At 49.1% G+C, this 22,235-nt stretch overlaps 1 protein-coding gene across 3 annotated transcripts in view; it reads left to right on the top strand.

Moving 5' to 3' along the window:
• Positions 1 to 20,337, top strand: part of LOC114657054 (lactose-binding lectin l-2-like) — a 561,576-nt gene extending 541,239 nt beyond the window's left edge. For 2 of the 3 annotated variants that reach the window (XM_051931857.1, XM_051931859.1), the window contains one exon: positions 20,174 to 20,337. In XM_051931857.1, the coding sequence (XP_051787817.1) occupies positions 20,174 to 20,244 (71 nt within the window). In that variant the 3' untranslated portion in view covers positions 20,245 to 20,337. Of the gene's footprint in view, positions 1 to 4,943; positions 5,072 to 11,710; positions 11,788 to 13,419; positions 13,521 to 15,589; positions 15,725 to 15,830; positions 15,943 to 20,173 lie in introns of those variants that run through there. The other variant, XM_028808797.2, reaches the window with a different exon arrangement.
• The last annotated feature ends 1,898 nt before the right edge of the window (positions 20,338 to 22,235 follow it).

Genomic DNA, 22,235 nt, shown 5'->3' with positions numbered 1-22,235 from the left:
AGACTTGTCGGGCGGAGCGGCCCATCCCGCGAGGGCAGGTTCCCCACGAAGTGGGTCCACCGGCTCGTCCAGGGCCCGGTCCTGTAACATAAAAGAAAAGGGGGGCAGAGACGCTGCCTGGACGCGATCCCCTGGCGTCCCTCTGTGCTGTGCACTGGCTGCGCTCCCCCTGTCGACCGGCACCCCGCAACTTGCCTTTGTTGTGCCCTCTCCGCGGGTTCCATGCACCTCTGGCTGGGACCCTTCGCCCATTAGAGGTCCCCACTGGCTTTGGGACTTCCCTCTGCACCCGCAGAGGCCTGCCCGTCTCCGTACGTGAGCTCACGGGCTCACGTCTCATTCTGTGGGATGACCCGGATTTATTCCTCGGGCCCTCCCTTTTCTCTGGGGTGCCCTGACAGCTGGAGTCTCCCTATGGGAAAGGCAGAGACCCCTTGCTGTCTGCACCCGAGTGGACCAACACGCAGCTGATGCTGGCGCCGGCGGTGGTGTACTAGGACCCACGGCACTCATCAGCCGGCGTCCAGGCACCACCCCTCCCAGGCAATCAGCCCCTCTCGGATTTATAACTGATGCTGGCAGCGGCAGTGGTGCGCTAGGACCCACGGCACCCAGCCGGCGTCTAAGCACCACCCCTCCCAGGCAATCAGCCTTTCTCATCTTTTCATTTGTCGGAATTGCGGCTACTTGTCCACCGGAACTGCACAATACCGGGGAACATTCGCCCGCTTTTCCTATTTTATTTACGACGCAAGTCCCACTTACCTGCGTCGCCACGAACCTCCGGCCAGAGAATCCGGCGCCGCGTTCTTCCGCCCCCTGACGTGACGCGATCGCCGTCCTCTTGAGCTCGACTAAATAGTCTCGAAGGCCGTGTATCACCTGTAAAACAGACTCGACGGACCGAGGGGAATCCTCAAGCTCACGCCGAGTCACAGGCACAAAGGGAATGTTAGCCGGCGAAGGACTTACCAGTTCATCGGTCCTGATTGCCGGCTGTGCTCCCTGGAGCTCTCTTCCGGGTTCTCTCCGGCCCTCCCCTTGCTTGAGATGGACGTTCCTTCGTCCCGCCTCCATCCAATCCTTGGCGGGTACGTAAGACACACCGTCCACTCTCTCGCCTGCCACAGGGATGGACTTCCAGTCCGCCGTCATCTCCCCTTTCCTCCCGAGGGTCTGACAAGACCCGCTACCGCTCCTCTGCCGCGGCCTCTGGATACGCTGCGGATCCTCCATTACGTCCAGCGTCGCTGGTCCATTCCCGTACTGCAGGTTGACACAGCCTGACTGGCGACGCGAATCCAGGAAGCCCCCAGCTGAAAGGCAAACACTGGCCATTGCCCCGCCGACCCTCACGAGTCGACTGGCGTCAGCCTTGGGACTTACCTCCTGGACCCCGTCTGTCGGACTACTGCGAAGGTTGCCAGTCATATCCACGGCTGTGCCGACCCCGATTCTCACGGGAACAGCGACCGCTGGTAAGTCCACAGCACTCGGGTCCCTTTTGTCTCCTCCAATCCCCCTCGGGTGGGAGACGATGCGGTGGCGAATCTCTCGCGGCCTCTGGGTGATCCGCGAGCCGTCCGCAGTGCGTGTGCGGGCCGCATCCATGCGGCATGTGTGTGTGGTGGACTGAGGTGCCGGACAGCTCACATAAAATTTGTTAATATAGAAGTCCTCCGCCTTGGAACAGGCAGCAACTCCTGCCGACTACGCCACTGTGAGAAGCTGCCCGGACACAGACAGACGGACACCATATTCAAGTCCACCACACGTTTATTGTACATTATAAATACAATGTCCAAGTGCACAAACCCAGTGCCAAAGCACCAATCTCCCCAAAATCCAGGCTCTCACTCAGTCTCTGCCTGCTCGTCAGGCCGCCTCCTCTCTCCTGCCTCGCTACCTTGTCCACTCCTCACCCGACTCCAGTCCATTGCTAGGATTGAGGCGGCCCCATTTATAGTCACCCGGATGTGCTCCAGGTGGTTCCCGGCAATCTTCCTTTGACACGCCCCTGTGTGGCGGAAGTGCCGGCTGTCTTTCCGGAAGCACTCCGGGTGTCTCTTTTTTCTTTTTCCCCCCAGCCCTTCCTAGTGTGGCGGAAGTGCTGAGGTCCCAAGTCCTCCAGGCATGAGGACGCTCCCTGGCGGTCCGGAGGAGGCATGAGCCCTCCTCCTGTCCTTCTGGGCGTCCCGGCTGGGTACCACCCCCAGCCGCATGCCACACAAGTCACCAGTGGAGCTGTGCAGCATGGCGTATTAAGATGTGGGACCACTATGGCGCTTCACGGCCTGCCAGCCCCCCTGACATTGGGTCCGCGACGAAGTCCACGATGGACACAAAATACCCAAGCAGAATGTAAGGCCATCTGTCCACCTGATTATGCTGTATGGACAGAGGGCTGCGCAAAAGAAAATGACTGACCAAGCAAATCCACAAAACGGGAATGTTTTAAAAAGAAGAAATGCAGACAGCGGAATGTCAAACGTCAAAAGACTGGGAGGGCGCATCTATGTGGATTAATGCCAGGCGATGGCACTTAAATGGCTTCATGTGACAATTTGTGCAGGTCATGGGGTGTCACCAGGGGCTAAAGACTGGGTGCACTTTCTTTGTCCATCCCATGAGACTGCATTTGTAAACGGGGTGACCCCAGTCTTTGGGTATCCCATAACGTTTGGGATAAAGACATATTTTCATCTTGATTTGCTCCACAGTATACAATTAAACACTTCAGACATTGTGATTAAAGTGCGCATTGCAGACTTTCACATAAGGGGATTTGCAGACATTTTGGTCACACCACACTTTTTCTATGTGGTTCAGGAGGGCACCATAATGTTTGGGACAACTGCCGTCACAGGTGTTTGTGATCCCTCAGGTGGGCTTCATAAGAAGTCTCGATGTCATTGATTCCAAGAATTAATAAAATAACAATGGGAGGTCGAGCTTTTAGTTACAGGACCCCCTAAACTGTGGAGTGGTCTGCCTGCTACTATAAGAGATGCCCCTTCGGTTTCAGACTCACAACTTCAGTTTAGCACACCCTGACTAGAGCTGCTGATTAACTGTACAGACTGCATCTCTGTTGTTAGTCATTAGCACTTAAACATAAGTCACATGATCGTTAGAATTTGTTACTAACCCTCACCTATTCTGTTTCTCTTCTCGGTACTCAAATGTGCCACTTGGTGCCCACTGCCCACCTGCCAAGTTGTTTTGCCTGCCTAAGGTAAAGTCATCCCTGATGGAGGATCGCAGGAATCGTGGGGTAGAGGGGTCCTGTCATTGGATTGGCCGGCCCAGCGCTGTCTCAACTGTGGAATGGCCAATAGGAGGAGGCAGCTTGATGGCTGAGGTCTCCAGGACTCTGAACAAATCCAAATCATATTATGGGATATCATCTACTGTTAAATTCTGCTCCGTACTTGTAAAATGTTTATTTTATACTGTATTGAGGTTTACTTGTGTTCTGTTCTGTGTGTTGTATTGTATTGACCCCCCCTTCTTTTTGACACCCACTGCACGCCCAACCTACCTGGACAGGGGTCTCTCTTTTAACTGCTTTTCCCAAAGTTTCTTCCATTTTTTCCCCACTGGGGTTTTTTTTGGGAGTTTTTCCTTGTCTTTTGAGAGAGTCAAGGCTGGGGGGCTGTCAAGAGGCAGGGCCTGTTAAAGCCCATTGCGGCACTTCCTGTGTGATTTTGGGCTACACACAAATAAATTGTATTGTATTGTATTGTATAAGATACCTCAGTCTGCTTCTCACCTTTGGAGTCTGCAGCTGCCATTGTTCACCATGAGGACAAGAGCTGTGACAATGGAAGTCAAAGAAGCCATCATGAGGCCATTGGACCATTGGAGACTTTGGTAAAACCCGAAACAAGCAAGAGCTGAAGATAGCAGCATGAGAGGCTTGGCAGAGCATTACCAGAGAAGAGCCTTGGCACCCGGTGGTGTCCATGAATCACAGATGTCAAGCAGTCATTGAATGTGATGGATATGCGACAAAGTCCTAAATATGACCACAACTTTAATAGACCTGTCATTGCTGTGTGCCAAACATTAAGGTGCCCGGAAACGGGGTGGGCCGTGTAGAAAAAGTGGTGTAACCGAAATCCACTTAAACGAAAGTCTGCAATGTGCACTTTAATCACGATATCTGAACTGTCTAATTTGCAATTTTAAATTATTGGGGCAGAGGGGGGGCGGCACAGTGGCGCAGTGGTAGCGCTGCTGTCTCGCAGTTAGGAGACCTGGGTTCACTTCCCGGGTCCTCCCTGTGTGGAGTTTGCATGTTCTCCCCGTGTCTGCGTGGGTTTCCTCCCACAGTCCAAAGACATGCAGGTTAGGTGGATTGGCAATTCTAAATTGTCCCATGTGTGTGCTTGGTGTGTGGGTGTGTTTGTGTGTGTCCTGCCCAGGATTGGTTCCTGCCTTGTGCCCTGTGTTGGCTGGGATTGGCTCCAGCAGACCCCCGTGACCCTGTGTTCGGATTCAGCGGGTTGGAAAATGGATGGATGAATGGGGCAGAGGGGGAAATCAAGGAGAAATGTGTCTCTCTCCCCAACATTATGGGCAGCTCTGTACCTGTAATGCTGTTGTGAGCAATGGAACACAGCCAATGGCACAGGACATTCATTGAGTGATCGAGCTGACTGGCTAAGCGCCCGGCCTGCGGCACATCTGAAGTCACTATTTCTTTGAGCTCGTCTAACTAGGGCTTGGTGGTGAAGTTTTGTTTTCACAGATTTTTATGCAAAGCAGTGGCAATAAAAAGAATCCCAAATGTGAGAAAACAACATGGAACAAGTGCTTTAATCCCCAGTTTAACAAGAGGGCAGTGCCCTCCTGAAAATTGGAAAATGTCTGCTACTTAGTCAAAGTGTTCATGGCTCATTTGACTTGAAGTGCTTTTCCAGGATGTTTGTATTGACACTTGGCACAGAGAAGAAAACCAACGTCATGAACCCCGGACCTCTTCTATGTAATAAAAAGCACCCAGAGAGCCGAGGACCCCAGACTGGGCAGAGAACCACCGGAGCACTGTACCAAGCTAGCAACACAGGTAAGGAGTCGCCCGTTTTTATCTCTTTTCCTTCAGTCTACTATTCTGATCAGAAAATGTGCTTCATAAAAGATGGTGACAGCGGGGAGGAATTTGCTGAGGGTGTGTCGACTCCCACTAGACCACCATATGTCCACCCTGAGACGTATCGGCAGTGGGAGTCGAATCAGATGGCGCCTGTTGTAACATGATGAGCTAAAGTGGGAAGTCTCCCTGCCAGGATGGCCTCTCACCTTGTAAGTTGTAACATCACATGTAGCCCGCTGCAGACACATGGGGGGGCACAGGGAGGGAGCAAAGCAAAGTGTCAGTGATCTCTCCATCAAACCAATCCTTATTTATCCATCCATCCATCCATCCATCTTCTTCCGCTTATCCGAGGTTGGGTTGCGGGGGCAGCAGCTTGAGCAGAGATGCCCAGACTTCCCTCTCCCCGGCCACTTCTTCTAGCTCTTCCGGGAGAAGCCCAAGGCATTCCCAGGCCAGCCAGGAGACATAGTCCCTCCAGCGTGTCCTGGGTCTTCCTCTGGGCCTCCTCCCGGTTGGACGTGCCCAGAACACCTCACCAGGGAGGCGTCCAGGAGGCATCCTGATCAGATGCCCAAGCCACCTCATCTGACTCCTCTCGATGCGGAGGAGCAGCGGCTCTACTCTGAGCTTCTCACACTATCTTTAAGGGAGAGCCCAGACACCCTGCGGAGGAAACTCATTTCAGCCGCTTGTATTCGCGATCTCGTTCTTTCAGTCACCACCCATAGCTCATGACCATAGGTGAGGGTAGGAACATAGATCGACTGGTAAATTGAGAGCTTTGCCTTACAGCTCAGCTCCTTTTTCACCACGACAGACCGATGCAGAGCCCTCATCACTGCGGACGCCGCACCAATCCGCCTGTCGATCTCACGCTCCATTCTTCCCTCACTCGTGAACAAGACCCCGAGATACTTGAACTCCTCCACTTGAGGCAGGATCTCGCTCCCAACCCTGAGAGGGCACTCCACCCTTTTCCGGTTGAGGACCATGGTCTCAGATTTGGAGGTGCTGATTCTCATCCCAGCCGCTTCACACTCGGCTGCGAACCGATCCAGAGAGAGCTGAAGATCACGGCCTGATGAAGCAAACAGGACAACATCATCTGCAAAAAGCAGTGACCCAATCCTGAGTCCATCAAACCGGACCCCCTCAACACCCTGGCTGCGCCTAGAAATTCTGTCCATAAAAGTTATGAACAGAATCGGTGACAAAGGGCAGCCCTGGTGGAGACCAACTCTCACTGGAAACGGGTTTGACTTACTGCCGGCAATGCGGACCAAGCTCTGGCACCGGTTATACAGGGATTGAACAGCCCTTATCAGGGGGGCCAGTACCCCATACTCCCGGAGTACCCCCCACAGGATTCCCCGAGGGACACGGTCGAACGCCTTTTCCAAGTCCACAAAACACATGTAGACTGGTTGGGCAAACTCCCATGCACCCTCCAGGACCCTGCTAAGGGTGTAGAGCTGGTCCACTGTTCCGCGACCAGGACGAAAACCACACTGTTCCTCCTGAATCCGAGGTTCGACTATCCGACGGACCCTCCTCTCCAGGACCCCTGAATAGACTTTTCCAGGGAGGCTGAGGAGTGTGATCCCTCTGCAGTTGGAACACACCCTCCGATCCCCCTTCTTAAAGAGGGGGACCACCACCCCGGTCTGCCAATCCAGAGGCACTGTCCCTGATGTCCATGCGATGTTGCAGAGACGTGTCAACCAAGACAGCCCTACAACATCCAGAGCCTTGAGGAACTCCGGGCGTATCTCATCCACCCCCGGGGCCCTGCCACCAAGGAGTTTTTTGACCACCTTGGTGACCTCAGTCCCAGAGATTGGGGGAGCCCACCTCCGAGTCCCCAGGCTCTGCTTCCTCATTGGCAGGCATGTTAGTGGGATTGAGAAGGTCTTCGAAGTACTCCCCCCACCGACCCACAACGTCCCGAGTCGAGGTCAGCAGCGCACCATCACCACCATACACAGTGTTGACACTGCACTGCTTCCCCTTCCTGAGACGCCGGATGGTGGACCAGAATCTCCTCGAAGCCGTCCGAAAGTCGTTCTCAATGGCCTCCCCAAACTCCTCCCACGCCCGAGTTTTTGCCTTAGCAACCACCAAAGCCGCATTCCGCTTGGCCTGCCGGTACCTATCAGCTGCCTCCAGGGTCCCACAGGACAAAAGGGACCGGTAGGACTCCTTCTTCAGCTTGACGGCATCCCTCACCGCCGGTGTCCACCAACGGGTTCTGGGATTGCCGCCACGACAGGCACCGACCACCTTACGGCCACAGCTCCGGTCAGCCGCCTCAACAATAGAGGCACGGAACATGGCCCATTCGGACTCAATGTCCCCCACCTCCCTCGGGATGTGGTCGAAGTTCTGCCGGAGGTGGGAGTTGAAGCTACTTCTGACAGGGGGCTCTGCCAGACGTTCCCAGCAGACCCTCACAACACGTTTGGGCCTACCAGGACTGACCGGCATCCTCCCCCACCATCGAAGCCAACTCACCATCAGGTGGTGATCAGTTGACAGCTCCGCCCCTCTCTTCACCCGAGTGTCCAAGACATGTGACCGCAAGTCCAATGACACGACCACAAAGTCAATCATTGAACTGAGGCCTAGGGTGTCCTGGTGCCAAGTGCACATATGAACACCCCTATGCTTGAACATGGTGTTCGTTATGGACAATCTGTGACGGGCACAGAAGTCCAATAACAAAACACCACTCGGGTTCAGATCGGGGGGGCCATTCCTCCCAATCATGCCCTTCCAGGTCTCACGGTCATTGCCCACGTGAGCATTGAAGTCTCCCAGCAGAACGAGGGAGTCCCCAGAAGGTATGCCCTCTAGCACCCCCTCCAGGGACTCCAAAAAGGGTGGGTACTCCGAACTGCTGTTCAGTGCATACGCACAAACAACAGTTAGGACCCATCCCCCCACCCGAAGGCGAAGGGAGGCTACCCTCTCGTCCACCGGGGTAAACCCCAATGTACAGGCTCCAAGACGGGGGGCAATAAGTATACCCACACCCGCTCGGCGCCTCTCACCGGGGGCAACTCCAGAGTGGTACAGAGTCCAGCCCCTCTCAAGGAGACCACGCTGTGCGTCGAGGTGAGCCCGACTGTATCTAGCTGGAACCTCTCAACTTCGCGCACTAGCTCAGGGTCCTTCACCTTCAGAGAGGTGACATTCCACGTCCCAAGAGCCAGCTTCTGTATCCGAGGATCGGACCGCCAAGGTCCCCGCCTTCGGCCACCACCCAACTCACACTGCACCTGACCTCCTTGGCCCCTCCCATAGGTGGTGAGCCCATGGGAAGGGGGACCCACGTTGCCTCTTCGGGCTGTGCCCGGCCGAGCCCCATGGGTGCAAGCCCGGCCACCAGGCGCTCGCCATCGAGCCCCACCTCCAGGCCTGGCTCCAGAGGGGGGCCCCGGTGACCCGCATCCGGGCGAGGGAAAACGCCGTCCAAATTTTGTATTCATCATGGAGGTGTTGTTGAACCACACTTTGTCTCATCTCTCACCTAGGACCAGTTTGCCTTGGGTGGCCCTACCAGGGGCATAAAGCCCCGGACAACAGAGCTCCTAGGATCATTGGGACACGCAAACCCCTCCACCACGATAAGGTGGCGGTTCGAGGAGGGGATCCTTATTTATTTTAAGGCTTTTTACAGCACACTCCAAAAATATAGTGGGGTCCTCAGTCAGGGCTGATATTGCAGGACAAAAGGGGCACTAGAGAACAAGGACAGAGCCTGACAAGACCATGAGCACGACACGGAAACAGCACACCTTTGGAACAACACATGTGACTGACCACCCAGTGCATTAGATGATAAAAAGTATAAGACAATGCCACATACGATTAAAGAGTGGGATGGGATCTTAGTGTTGACCCCTTTGTTTAATCGGTCAAAACAACGTACATGTGGGGTGACTGCATGTCGATTACTGCATATTGGAGCCAATCTGGGAGTCACAATGTCATCTCCAGTATTGTCTTTTTGGTCTTACTGGTGAGGCTGGCAGCATGTTTAGCTGGCATGACAAGGCCATCCCAATACCCAGCAATTTTCTTCAGGTGTTGCTGGGGGCCCGTGTGCCTCAATGGGGTCTAGAAGTTGGGTTACAAGTTATATAAGAGGGACCAGACAGAGAACAATCCACATGGTGACCCTCTAAGAGGTCTAATATGAAGTAAGGGAACCTCATGTGGACCACCCATACTGGAGTCGGATGCACACCGGAGGGGTTCAGTCACCAGTCACATCTTTTCTGCTACTCAAAACAGACACGACCCAACAATCAGAAGTCCTGGCACTGTGACACTTTATTGTCTGGTGTCAAGGCGCTAGCGTGACGGCCATGGGGGCTTCACAGACTGATGACGACACAACATCTGTGGATGACACTTTTGGTGGTTACAGCCCAGAGCTGTGATGTTGAGGTGAGAGTTTGTTACTGTTATTGCTGGTCTGACACACACATCCAGTTGTCTAAGATGGGATCTGAGGGGCTGTGGTGGGTTTCCAGCTAGTCCTGTGGAAAGATAACAGACGTGAATTCTAATATTGGCTGGAAATTAAAAAATTTGAAAAGTAAAGTCTTGTCCTGCATTGGCTTTGGGGGAATTGGGTGACCCCACGGAGAAAACACCATCTGAACTTTAGAGCCCAGACCATATCAAGCACCGCTTTCCTCCATCCTTCTCCAAGTGTTGCCATGCCAGGCCACACTCCTTATCTCACAGCTGGTTAGTAGTTGTAGGTATCTGCACTTCAGATTGCCTGGTGCTCCAAGTGCCCTTTTACATGAGCCGCCTACGGGCACGAGCTCCTGGCATGGGTAGGGTTAGAAATGGAGGGGCAAAGTTTTACAGCAAGAACATGCAGAGCAGACCCTGCTGAGCCATCCAGAATGGTAATGGGGCATCTTGGGTAATTTACTTGACGTCTTCCATACCAGTTAGGGGGTTTTTATGTTACGAGTGGACCGCTGCAGCAGAGAGCATTCCTGAGGCCAGAAATGATTAGCAGCTCATAAAAGCCCATATCCTTCTAGCCAGTTAGCTGGTGAGCTTGGGCAAGGGTTCAACTAGCAAAAAAAAAAAAAAACAAGAATTGTGGGACATCCCATAAGGAACCTCAGCCTTAAGGCCTCCATTCTGCTATTCACAAGGCATGGAAAACGTAGAACGCCTCCTAGTCACTATGCGACTCTTCAATTCCACCCGGCGGGGTAAACGTTAACATCATTCAAAGTTATTGTCTGTCTGTATACCTGCATTGTTATCACTCTTTAATTTAATATTCTCTTTATAAGTATTCTGCTGCTGGAGTATGGGAATTAATAAAGTATCTATCTATCTATCTATCTATCTATCTATCTATCTATCTATCTATCTATCTATCTATCTATCTATCTATCTATCTATCTATCTATCTATCTATCTATCTATCTATCTATCTATCTATCTATCTATCTATCTATCTATCTATCTATCAATGTTGTGTCTTCTTTGTGCAGTTTAAGTGAGGATAACAGGTGGGATCAGGTAATGGTGAGGAACGAGGGCTCACATAAAGAGGTGGCCTGTGTCAGGCGTCGACTGTGCCTTTGTACTTTGAGTGCAGTGTCACATGATGGAAAGCGACCAGTTCTGTTGGTCTGGTGGGATGCAGGCCAAGCAAAATGACATGGAGTGGCAACGTCACAGGGTCTCTGATTATACCTGTTTGAGATGCCCCCAGCCTTTCTGTGCCACCCTCAAAGCATTTTCACCAAAGTCAGCAGTCCACCGTATGAAAACCCACAAGCTGAAGAGCCACACTTAATGCAAGGGGCCGACCAACTTATCAAAGATCAAAAAGTGGCCATGTGTCACATGAGAAGGGGGTGTTCAGACCTTGAAGGGTTAAATTGTGTTTCTAACCATGCAGGGGTCTTGACTTGTATTTTATTATTTTATTGAAGCCCATATCTGTATGCGCTCCTAACTGCCGTTGGTTCACGTCTGATTGTTGTCAGTGATTACCTTAGCCCACCTGTTGACGTCTGACAAATAAGGCAGCAGTGACGTTAAGACCCCAGAGTCTCATTGTGTGGTTTGTACAAGCGGCCTATGAGGTTTGTTTCAGATTTAGCCGAGCTCTCCGTCTTTAAGATCATTTCGCTCTTTTAGAGGAATGACCCTTGCTAAGAGAGACACGATGACGTATGTGTGAACTTCTGAAAGCAGCCAGTCGATGTGATGATGACGATGACACACACACTCACACACACACACACACGTCTGAGGAGGTGCAGCAGGGCCTTAGCAGGACGGAGGGCTTTTGTGTGCGTCTAGCAATAAACTCTTCCTGCGCCAGGTCTTTGAGTTATTTACTTATTTATTTGAGTACACTGTTTTAATCCCAGAGGGGAAATTGTCTTTTCACATGACTTTGGGGGTCTGAGCACTATTGTACGGAGCCCCTGATGTAATAGTCAGGTTAAGGGTCTCACTCAAGGGCCCATTTTAAATGCCTCTACATGTGCTTAGCATTCACATCGCTGGCTTACACATTTAATGACTCCATTTCTGTTTTCTGCTTTTCTTTTCTAGATTCCTGACAACAGTGATGGCTGTAATGCTCTCCTTGTTACTGGTCAGTCTGGCCGTGGGCCTCAGCGCAGCAGGAGGTAAGGCTGGATGGACATGAAGGCACTGGTGGGCCTGCTGAATGAGTGGGAGAGGACCTGAGATGGCCATAACAGAACAGGGCAACTTGTGGGCAGCGGGGTCACGTGACCCCCACACACACACACACATACACAGGTGAACACGCCCCTGGATGGCCAACGAGGGGTGTGATGGTTACTCGTTAGGACTTCAGAAGGGTGATCAGTTAGTCGATTTATAATGAGTTGCACGTGTAATGGCGTCTTCTCAGATTTTCGGGGTTCTCTGTGCCCGCTTTGACACTTGTTATGTATTCAACGATGCCACACAAGGAGAATGAGGACCCACACATTTCCTGAAGTCACGTTGCCTTTCACCCACTCGGTACACAACATGTTACGCACATAAATCAAAAACCACTAAATCAACAAGCAGACGTCCATGACCAGAAAGTGAACAACAAATTAAAATGGCGGAGATCAGCCTTGCCAGGTTTCTAAAAAAATTATAGACAGCTTAAAAATAGCAAGTTTAGCCTCCCCCCACCCCCCCAAAAATAGCCCAATGCCTGAGGAAGACAAAATGAAACATTGGAAAGTAGTGGGCAGTGGGGGGCTTTGGTACATAACATCAAAGATCAAGTCAGGGGGCTCCTCTGAGATATTTCAGAGTTATAGAATGGGTGGGGGGGGGGGGGGTCCCTGAGAGAGGACATTTTATAGCAGTAAAGATGATATACACAAGTGCAAATAGCAGGGAAAGGTGTGCCAGACGGATCGAAACCTTGGTAAGAAAATTCCTTGAAAAAAATAGCCCAAAACACCTCACTGAGTTTTAAAAAGTAGCCCAAAAAACCGCGACCCATGAAAACATAAGGTAAAGCACAAGATTTGGGCCATAAGATGACCTGACGGAAGGCGTATAGCAGAAGTAGTTCTGCCATGGTACATGGGCCACTACCAACAGGGGGCAGTTTCAAAAACCTCAGTCGCTGTTACTGAAGCTCCAGTGTGACAGAAAGCAGAAGAACATTCAGGACCGGAGCGTTGGAGTCTAAAGCCTCTTTATTGGACTGCAAGGGAAACTGCAACCACTAGGTGGAGCTCTGTTCTGAAGCACTTCTCACCAGACGAGGGTCCTTAAAGGCTCCTTCTAATAAAGGCTCCCTGACATTGGAGTCATGTGATGAGAAGGACAGCAAAGTGTGGACAATAACCCGTCAAGCAGAGGGGTGGACATTTGGCATCAGACAGGCCCGGTGGAGCCACACGCGTTTTGTTTTAATATTTTGTTCTTCTTTGTTTAATTTCTTTTCTTGTGTTGTTATCTGAAGTAACCAAACAGCTTTTTGGCCTCCTTTACATTTATTCTGTGAATGCCCCTTGCATCCACAAAGTCCTGTCTCAGTGTCACCCTGGTGCCTGCAGTTGGGCCCCCATGAGAAATGCAGAGGTTCAGTAGAAATAAAATGGAAACTCAAACGTTCCTGGTCACTCAGTAATGTGAGCTGTGCCAGCTGAAGCCACAGTCAAGCGGTGTGGCATCGGGCATCAGCTGTCAATTCACTTAAATGTGACTAAAAGATCACGTAAAAGAGCAGAATTCTAACATAATTTAACAGTCTTCATCACTTCATGATGTCTAATTTTCAGATGTGTCCTTCTGTCAAGGCTCCTGCGAACAGGGATGGGTAACCTATGCTGGCCGATGCTACCAGTACTTTCCAGCGCTGAAGACCTGGATTGATGCTGAGGTAACATCTCGTTCTGAGGGCTCTCACCTTTGAAATGGGGAGGCGGAGTCCATACAGGATATCTCAGAACTCTGTACTGCCATCAAGTGGTCGGAGGACTTGTGAGGTGGTTCCCAATTCCATGGTGGCATGAAAACATTAGCCCAGTCCTAGTAGGGTCCAAGGTGCTCCTATTCCCTTACAATTCTATTCATTATGTAGACCTTAAATGAATGCCCTAAATCTCACACTCGTCCCACTCTGTCAGGGTGGACTTCTTCTGTAGTTCAACACTTTCTTTTACATTCTATAACCCCCAGCAGCTAGACAGGAAGGAGAAGTAGTTACACATTAGTCACATATTATAGAAAACAGGCCCAAGATATAAGCAGAATACAAATGTGAGTGCTACTTAAAAGAATACAACCTGATGATGGGCTGCCAGGTAGGTGGTGGTCCGCCTTAGTCTCTGGTCCGGGTTGGTCTTTGTTCCAGTGTGGCCCAGCATGGCCCTTGGATGTAACTGCAGGCAGCATGGCCTGTCTCAATATGGCTGCCAAGAGAGAGAGAGACATTCTTTGTTACTCCGTCTTTATGTTTGTTCGGCTTCTGTAATGTACCCCCCGGACCAATGGGATATCGCAGTACAAGGCGGCTCCTCATTCATTCATTCTATCCGCACCACTTAGCCTCATTCTATCCCCAGCCAGACTGCCCTTTCATCTCAGCCCACCCGTATTCCCCCAGGCTAGCTGACCAGTCAGCTCCTGAGATTTTATCATTACTAGTTTTAGTATTATTTGTTTTCTAAGTACATATTTTAATCATATTATAATTACACGGTCCTTAGATGATGTTGATCCTCCCTACTGGCAGACCGTTGTTAGGTCATGTATGTGCCTAGTCGCACCCCCTGCTCCTTACCATACATGTCACGTCTTGTCCTGTCTTTATGTCATAAAAATTTAATTATTTCCTCAGGATCCTAATTTGTCAAAGGTAGCCTACAAGTGTCTGTACGGTTAGAGGTCACTGAGGAATAAGCACAACTAACCCATGCAGTAGATGTAGAAGGTGTTTGCATCACATGTTCTACTTCTTCTAGATGTTTCTCTTGGTGTACCCTGACTGAACGACTGAGGTGGGCCTACCTGAGGCCTGGCTCTCTTGGGTACCTTTCAGCGCAGGTCCAGTGGTACGTCTGTTTTTGACTCCTGCTTGATTCCCCTTATAGTGGACCTTCTGACTTACAGTCGGCCATCTCTCACTGTGCTATGCTCCAGGGCTGTTGACCGGGACACCAAAGTGAAACAAATTCTTCATCAAAGTGTCATGGATGCTCTGCATAGGCAAACAAGTGACAGTGACAGATTTAGCCACATCAAGGCCCTGCCCTCATGGTGACTGCCATCTTAATGGCTGTGCAACTCAAATGTCTTACCCACAGGCCATGAAAACAGGGTGACCAAGCAGTTTAAATGTCATGGGATGGTCCCACGTAACAGGCCTAGAGTTAAGTGATGTAATTTTAATAAATCACCAGAAAAGAAATTCAAAATCTAACAAAAATTGTGTAATTACAAATCTTTATAAACCATTAATTGATTACCACCCCTGCCTCGGCCCACAAACAGCCATGACCCCCAACATCCCACCTCATGTTAGCGTTAAGTGTGTGCCTGCAATATGCCCATCTATCCCAGCAGGCACAGCGTCAGCTCTAACAAGCAGGTTCTCACAGGTGGACGTTCACAGGACTTCTTATTGTGCTGCCATTATTGATTACCAGCAGACCTAAAGCTACTTTGAAACTCTGCAGACCTCACGCTGAGCACACCAGCGCTGTCTGTAGTTGAGGGCACCTCACTTCAAAGTGACAAAGGACAGGCAGTGACACAGCTGGACTGGTCCAAAACCCTTCCACAAAAAAAAAAATATCATGCCAAAGAACTGCTGCTTTAGGGGTCTCTCCAAATGAAATGGTGTCCGGGCACCGATGATGACCACATGCTTTTTATTTTTTTTTTTGCTGCCTGTTGCATACTTCTTGCTGGTTTAACACGGACCCTCCATATCATCCATCCCCCTAGGTTCAGTGCCTCAGCCTTGGAGGAAACCTGGCATCAGTGCACAGCAGCGATGCCAACCAGTTTATCACCACCCTGATTAAAAGCAAGGACCCCTCTGGCCCCGTCACCTGGCTTGGAGGCTCCAACTGTGTGAGGGTAAGCAGCCCCCCTTTCTGTTTAGATGAGTGCTTTGAATGGGTGTGGACCACCCTGGAGGTGAAGTGCAGGGCTCACCAGGTAACACAATGCTTGTGTCTTCTAGGATTCAACATGGCTCTGGACAGACGGATCCAAATGGGATTTCACAAACTGGAATGCAGGTGAACCCAACAACGTTGGTGGCGTGGAGAAGTGCTTCCACATTAACTTTGCAGGTAATCCATACTTGTTGTGTCAGGAGCAATGACTCTGATGTTCATCGGGGTCCGTCACTGTAATGTTGGTCAAATTTAATCTCAGTGTAACTTTCTGTTCCAACTTGGGACTGAACGCCAGGCCAAAGACCCGAGAGTCCCTCAGGAGAGCATTGCTGTGTTAGTAGTTGGTGGCCCGTGAGGCACTCAGGAATCTATTGAGTACGTCAGCACCTTTTGTCTTTCTCTGCGACTGTTGAGAAGATTTTAATGAGTCTTTTCAAGTTTTAGTTTAGCACACCATGAAGGAACGTTTATACACCAAAACTGAACAGACACAGACGACTGCTGACGGCTCAGGTAATCATGTGTGCGTGTGTGGCACGGTGCTGCTGCCAATCATTCTATGCATGGGCACAGGCCTTCTCTATGAACGTGGCCATGTTTTGTTGTCGAGCGCATGTGCAGTTAACACATACAGGATCACGTGGACGTGATGACTGACAGAATTTATATCACACGGACCCTTGTGGCTACACAGACACGCAAAGCATAAATGGGCCCTCCATTAAAGACACATTTAGACAGCAGTCAGCAAAGCCGACAGCCTCGTGAAGGTCCACTTCCACCCCTCCCATGGTCAGATGCTACAGAACGTTCTGCCACATGGAAGGTTCCGTAACAGCATCTACCCCCGGGCAGTCCGGACCCTGAACTCTGCGCTGCCCCCCGGCCCCTCAGATCTGCTCCTAGTAGTTTATTCACAGGCAGTACACTTGTTACACTTGTTACTGCTGTTGTTTTTTACTATCAGTTGTTGTTAGTATTTATTTATTAATATCTATTTCAAATTATTATTATCTACTCCCTTACCTATTATTTATTTTTTCTTTACTTGTACAGTATATAGTACAGGATTGTTGTTTCCTATCTTGCATTTGTCCTGTGCTTATATGAACGTTGCGCCGCAGTGGTCCCGTTATTTCATGTCACTGTATGCTGCAATGCGGTGTATGGATGGTGTGACAATAAAGCCACTTGACGTGACTTGACTTGGCCTTAAATAGGACAGAATATGTGTGTGTGAGTGGTAGCAACATGTGGGACAATCCTGAAGATACTTGTGTAAAACATTCACGGATGCTGTAGGTGCGAAGAGCCAACCTTGAGCAAAGTTCAACGATGGCTGAAGACAAGGGAGAGCAGGTCAGAGGCCTTCAGAGTTCATTTCAGCGTCACACACACAAAGCTGTGAAATGTAGTTGCACAATGACAGATGAGTCTAATACAAAAAAACAAAGAGAAATAACAAAGCAGTGAATGCCTTCAGTTTGAGATATTATCCAATATAAATCATCAACATTTATTTAAAAATAAAATAACAATAAACAAGAGTATGACTCACTCCTGTACTGACTTATCCTTAAGTTATATGATGAAAACCTCACATCTGAATCTTTGAATGGGCAGCATGGTGTGGGCTTGACAAGAGTGGGCCCTCTGACAGATTGGCTCCCTGCCCAGGTTTGGGTTCTGCTTTGCACCTGATGCTGCCCTGGGTGGGCTTTGGACAACTGATCAAGTAGGTTTGGTAAAGAATGGTTTTATGGGGGCACAACAGCTAGCACTGCTGTCTTACACCTCCAGGAAATTCTCACACGACTCACATCTCAACGACATTTAACTGGAGACTCCAAATTGGACCCAGATGAGCGAATGTACCATGTGATCAGTTAGCCACCCCTGAACCCATAGGCTTTGATGAAGCAGATTTTGAAAGTGGACGAATAAATGAAAGAATCTCTTGACCCTTGTCAATAACGGAGCAAGGCCACCAGCCTCTCTTTGACGTGTATTAAGGTTAAACTGTTTGTGTGATTTTAGATGACTAAGGAGCCTTCACACTCAGCAAAAAAGGTAAAGAGGTGCATTAGTCACATCCACTACTCATCCAGAACATCCAAATCCCATTCCCCACTTTAATTTTCATTATGTCTTTCTGGTGATGGTCACTGAGCTGGATGGATTAGTCCATCAGATAGATAGATAGATAGATAGATAGATAGATAGATAGATAGATAGATAGATAGATAGATAGATAGATAGATAGATAGATAGATAGATAGATATGAAAGGCACTATATAAAAGATAGATAGATAGTGTGAAAGATTAAGGTCTCCTTGACCCCTTGAACCCTCTGATCAGACGTCAGACACCAGGTAAAAGTCCGATATGAATTTATTTGGACAATGTACAGTGCACAAAGAACTCTCCACTCCACAATACTCACTAATAAATCAATAATCAATAAACCAATAACCAATCCTCCACTCCCAGACGCGTTGCCACCCTTCCACCCAGCTCAGCTCAGTGTCTGGGCTTTCCCATGAGTCCTTTATACACCCTGACCCGGAAGTGTTTCTCCCTTCTGTCCATGTGATCATGAACACTTCCGGGTCAGATAAAAAGCTCCTTTCTTCAACCCGGAAGCACGTTGTTTCCTCTTGTCACGTGATCATGACGCACCTCCGGGTTATAGGGCAAGTAAGAGTCCGGCAGTCTCCCCACAGCGACTCCTGGTGGTCCCCAAGGTATCCAGCAGGGCTGTGCATATAAACTACAAAGTCCATGAGGCCCTGCTGGAATTCGGGGAACGTCCATGCTGTTGGGAGAGCTCCATCTGGCGGCCTGGGGGTGAGGGCTGGAATATTTAGCCGGCCACACACCACAATAGATAGATAGATAGATAGATAGATAGATAGATAGATAGATAGATAGATAGATAGATAGATAGATAGATAGAGTAGATAGATAGATAGATAGAGAGATAGATAGATAGATAGATAGATAGATAGAGATAGATAGATAGATAGATAGATATATAGATAGATAGATAGATAGATAGATAGATAGATAGATAGATAGATAGATAGATAGATAGATAGATAGATAGGATAGATAGATAGATAGAACTTTATTTGTCACCAGGAGGAAATTTCCAGAAGACAGCCACCTCCAAGACACTAACCCATGGCTTATCCATAAACTTCTGAATTTCCAGAAGCTCCCAGGCCAGTAAAGATAGAAGACCCCTCTAGTCAGGGCCATTTTAATGCATGAGCATGCTGGGCAGTTGCCTGGGGGGGCCCACGTTTTTTTCTGATGCCTATGTGTTTCTGTTTTGCTATCAAAACAGGGGTCCCAGTTCTCTGCTTTGCCTGATGCTGTTAAGATGGCCCTCCCTCTAGTGTGTCTTTCATCTTCTCTCAGTGGGCTGTACCTGGAACACCTCAACAGCTATGAGCATCCATATTATAACTCCAAACCACCTCAACCTGGGAGCTAAACAGTTCTATTCCTAGGACTTTCCAGTTCCCTGACTTCCTCTGCCATATTGAGAGTGAAGCCAACAACACTGTGTAAGAACCTCAGTTGGGCTGCTTGTACTTGCAATCTCGTTCTTTCAGTCGTCACACAGATCTTGCACCCGTATGCAAGAAAAGAGATGCTGACTTAGCTCCTGCTTCACCCCAATGAATGTCATGACGCCCCTGCCTTCACTCATCAAGAAGAGCCTGAGGTGCCTGATCTGCTCCACCTGAGACAGACAGACAGACAGACAGACAGACAGACAGACAGACAGACAGACAGACAGACAGACAGACAGACAGACAGACAGACAGATAGATAGATAGATAGATAGATAGATAGATAGATAGATAGATAGATAGATAGATAGATAGATAGATAGATAGATAGATAGATAGATAGATACTTTATTAATGCCAAGGGGAAATTCACAATTTACCATTGATGACCATTAATTTCGTCTTGGCAGTGCACATGCTCCCTCTGTCACAGGCCACCTTATTGCTTCTTATAACTACGGTGAGAACTTGCTGTCCAGGCCATGCTGTCCTCCCTGCCTGTAATCATTTCTTCTATGTGACCTACTAAAAATAAAATGGAAGTACCCTGTGACTGGCGAGTCCCCTGCTGTGATGTAAAAGAACCTGGGATGCTTTTCCATTACTACAGTCTGACGTCCCGAGGCTGCTGGTCAGCACTCCTCACTCCGCCTGACTGGCAGGTCACCCCTCATTCTTGTAAGTACCTGGGGGGGCCTGCCAGTAGGCCATTGATTTTTTTGAGGGATGGTATGACAATATTTCACCTCCTTACGGTTTCTTGCACTGAAGACATTCCCGGCCCTGGTGTAATCCTCACCTCTTTTCTTGGTTTCTCTTTCAGTTCAAAGCGGCTGGAATGACATCAACTGTGTCTCACAGTATCCATTCGTCTGCGTGAAAAACATCAAATAAAAACAGGAATGGTGGAGCAATTTGTAGTCTGTTTAGATGTGCATACTGCAATACCTTGAGGCTGTTACTAAATTAAAGTATTTTTGGCATTCATCCTGCTGTTGTAGAGTCTAATGTATCCTAAATCTTAATCCCCTCGACAATCGAAACACAAACAATCAGGTCTTCTTCCAGGGTGAACAAACCGCACCTTATGATACAGGCCTTGCTCTTCTCTGCCTGCTTTGTGACTAATGTGCCACTTCACAATACAACATAAATAAAGTTCTGGAAAGATCAGCAGTAGCCACACACAGGTGGCTGTGATTAATGGGTGGTCATCTTGAGGAGGACTGACTACAGAGGTGAAGAGCAGAACAACACAACATGACAACACCCACTTGATTAATTCTAAAGTGTGAATGAAATCCCACCGAGGGTGAGTGGCAGGATGGGACACACGAAGGTGTGGGTGTCAAGTGTGTGGACACTCTGGTGTCTGTGAACTAAGGTATCAAGGTAACATGATGGTGGTCCTACTGCTATAGAAGAAGAGAAAAAAAACATTTACACAAGTGCAGTACCAGGAGATGCTATTGGCTAAACACTCCCCACAGCACACTTACCCATAATCCTCCCGCTCAGGTCACTCCTGGGCTACTGTAGGAGGCTGGACTCGTGACATGAGTGTGAGAAGAAGAGGAGCACTGGGAGTGTTGTGATTACAGACACGTCTATATATGTCATGATTGCTGATTTCCTTCTCTTGTATTTTGTTGTCTGCGGTGGGCTGGCACCATGCCCGGGGTTTGATTCCTGCCTTGGGCCCTGTGCTAACTGGGATTGACTCTAGCAGACCCCCATGACCCCTTGTTAGGATATAGAGGGTTGGAAGATGACGGACTGACTGACTTATCACAGCTCTGTTTTCTGACTTCTCACAGTCCTTTTTGAACTTGATGTTTGCTCTTCATTTTGGTTCTGACAAACGATGAATTCTTGCCTTCTAGCCGAGGAGTATCGGCCTGCCTCTAGACTATGAATCCTTGCTGCTTCCATAACTATTCTCATCTCCTGTTCGTTTTCTCCGTTTCTACACATTTTCCAAAGAGATGGGTGGCGTTCCCACAGCTGAAAGATTAGGAGAAACAGAGAAAGCCTCAACAGAGCCCATGTCTGGCGATGCACACAATGAAGTTTGGCTTTACAGGTTCATAGGGTCATTTCAGGGTAGAGACTGAACCTGAGACCAGGTTAGCGGAAGACGCCTATGAAACCCCAAACATCTCGCTCATCTATGACAGACATGTTGCCAGTCTGAAGTCAGACTGCCCACACCACCTGGTAACGGGTCTCAGCACCACCGCTCATAAAAATCAAAGAACTGAGCCCAGTGGGACCTTTTGAGGACAAGCAGAGTCCTCTTTGAGAACTTTCGGAATCCCAGAGTTTCCTTTGAAGGTCCCATTCAGCTGGAGGCATCTCATTACCGATGACACAAGCTGTGTGAAGAACGCGGCGTGCCAGTTGGCACCGGGCCACATGCCACACAGAATCATAGAACGTGGGGAATTTCAGGGATGTGTCCTGAGAAAACATCAGAGCCAGGGACTCATGACAAAGATGATGTGATTATGTTTACTCTCTTAGAATAAATCAACATGGAAGGCAAACACTGGCAACTCAGCTCCGTTTGGAAAGAAAACAAAAACAACAAAAAGGGACACTTTACACGGAGCCGCTCGGCTTCAATGGAGTTGGCCATCTGCTTAGTCGCTGGCCACAGAAATCGTTCTTTACATTTTTTGATTAAGGATATATATCTGTTACTAAGTGACGGGACCGTCATGAAGACTGCATGAACCCACCCCGGGTGTATAATTCTTTGTTTTCTTTATATTTGCTGCCATTGGTCATTATGCAAATAAATATAATTTTTATGTTAAAAGCTTAAACTCAGTGTCTCTGCCTGGACTGCTCATTCCGTGTATAACTGCAATTCCTTTAAGGGC

This window comes from Erpetoichthys calabaricus, chromosome 9, assembly GCF_900747795.2.
Source record: "Erpetoichthys calabaricus chromosome 9, fErpCal1.3, whole genome shotgun sequence".
Classification (NCBI taxonomy): Eukaryota; Metazoa; Chordata; class Cladistia; order Polypteriformes; family Polypteridae; genus Erpetoichthys; species Erpetoichthys calabaricus.
The sequence above is the reverse complement of the archived record's forward strand: the minus strand, read 5'-3'. Positions and strand labels throughout refer to the sequence as shown.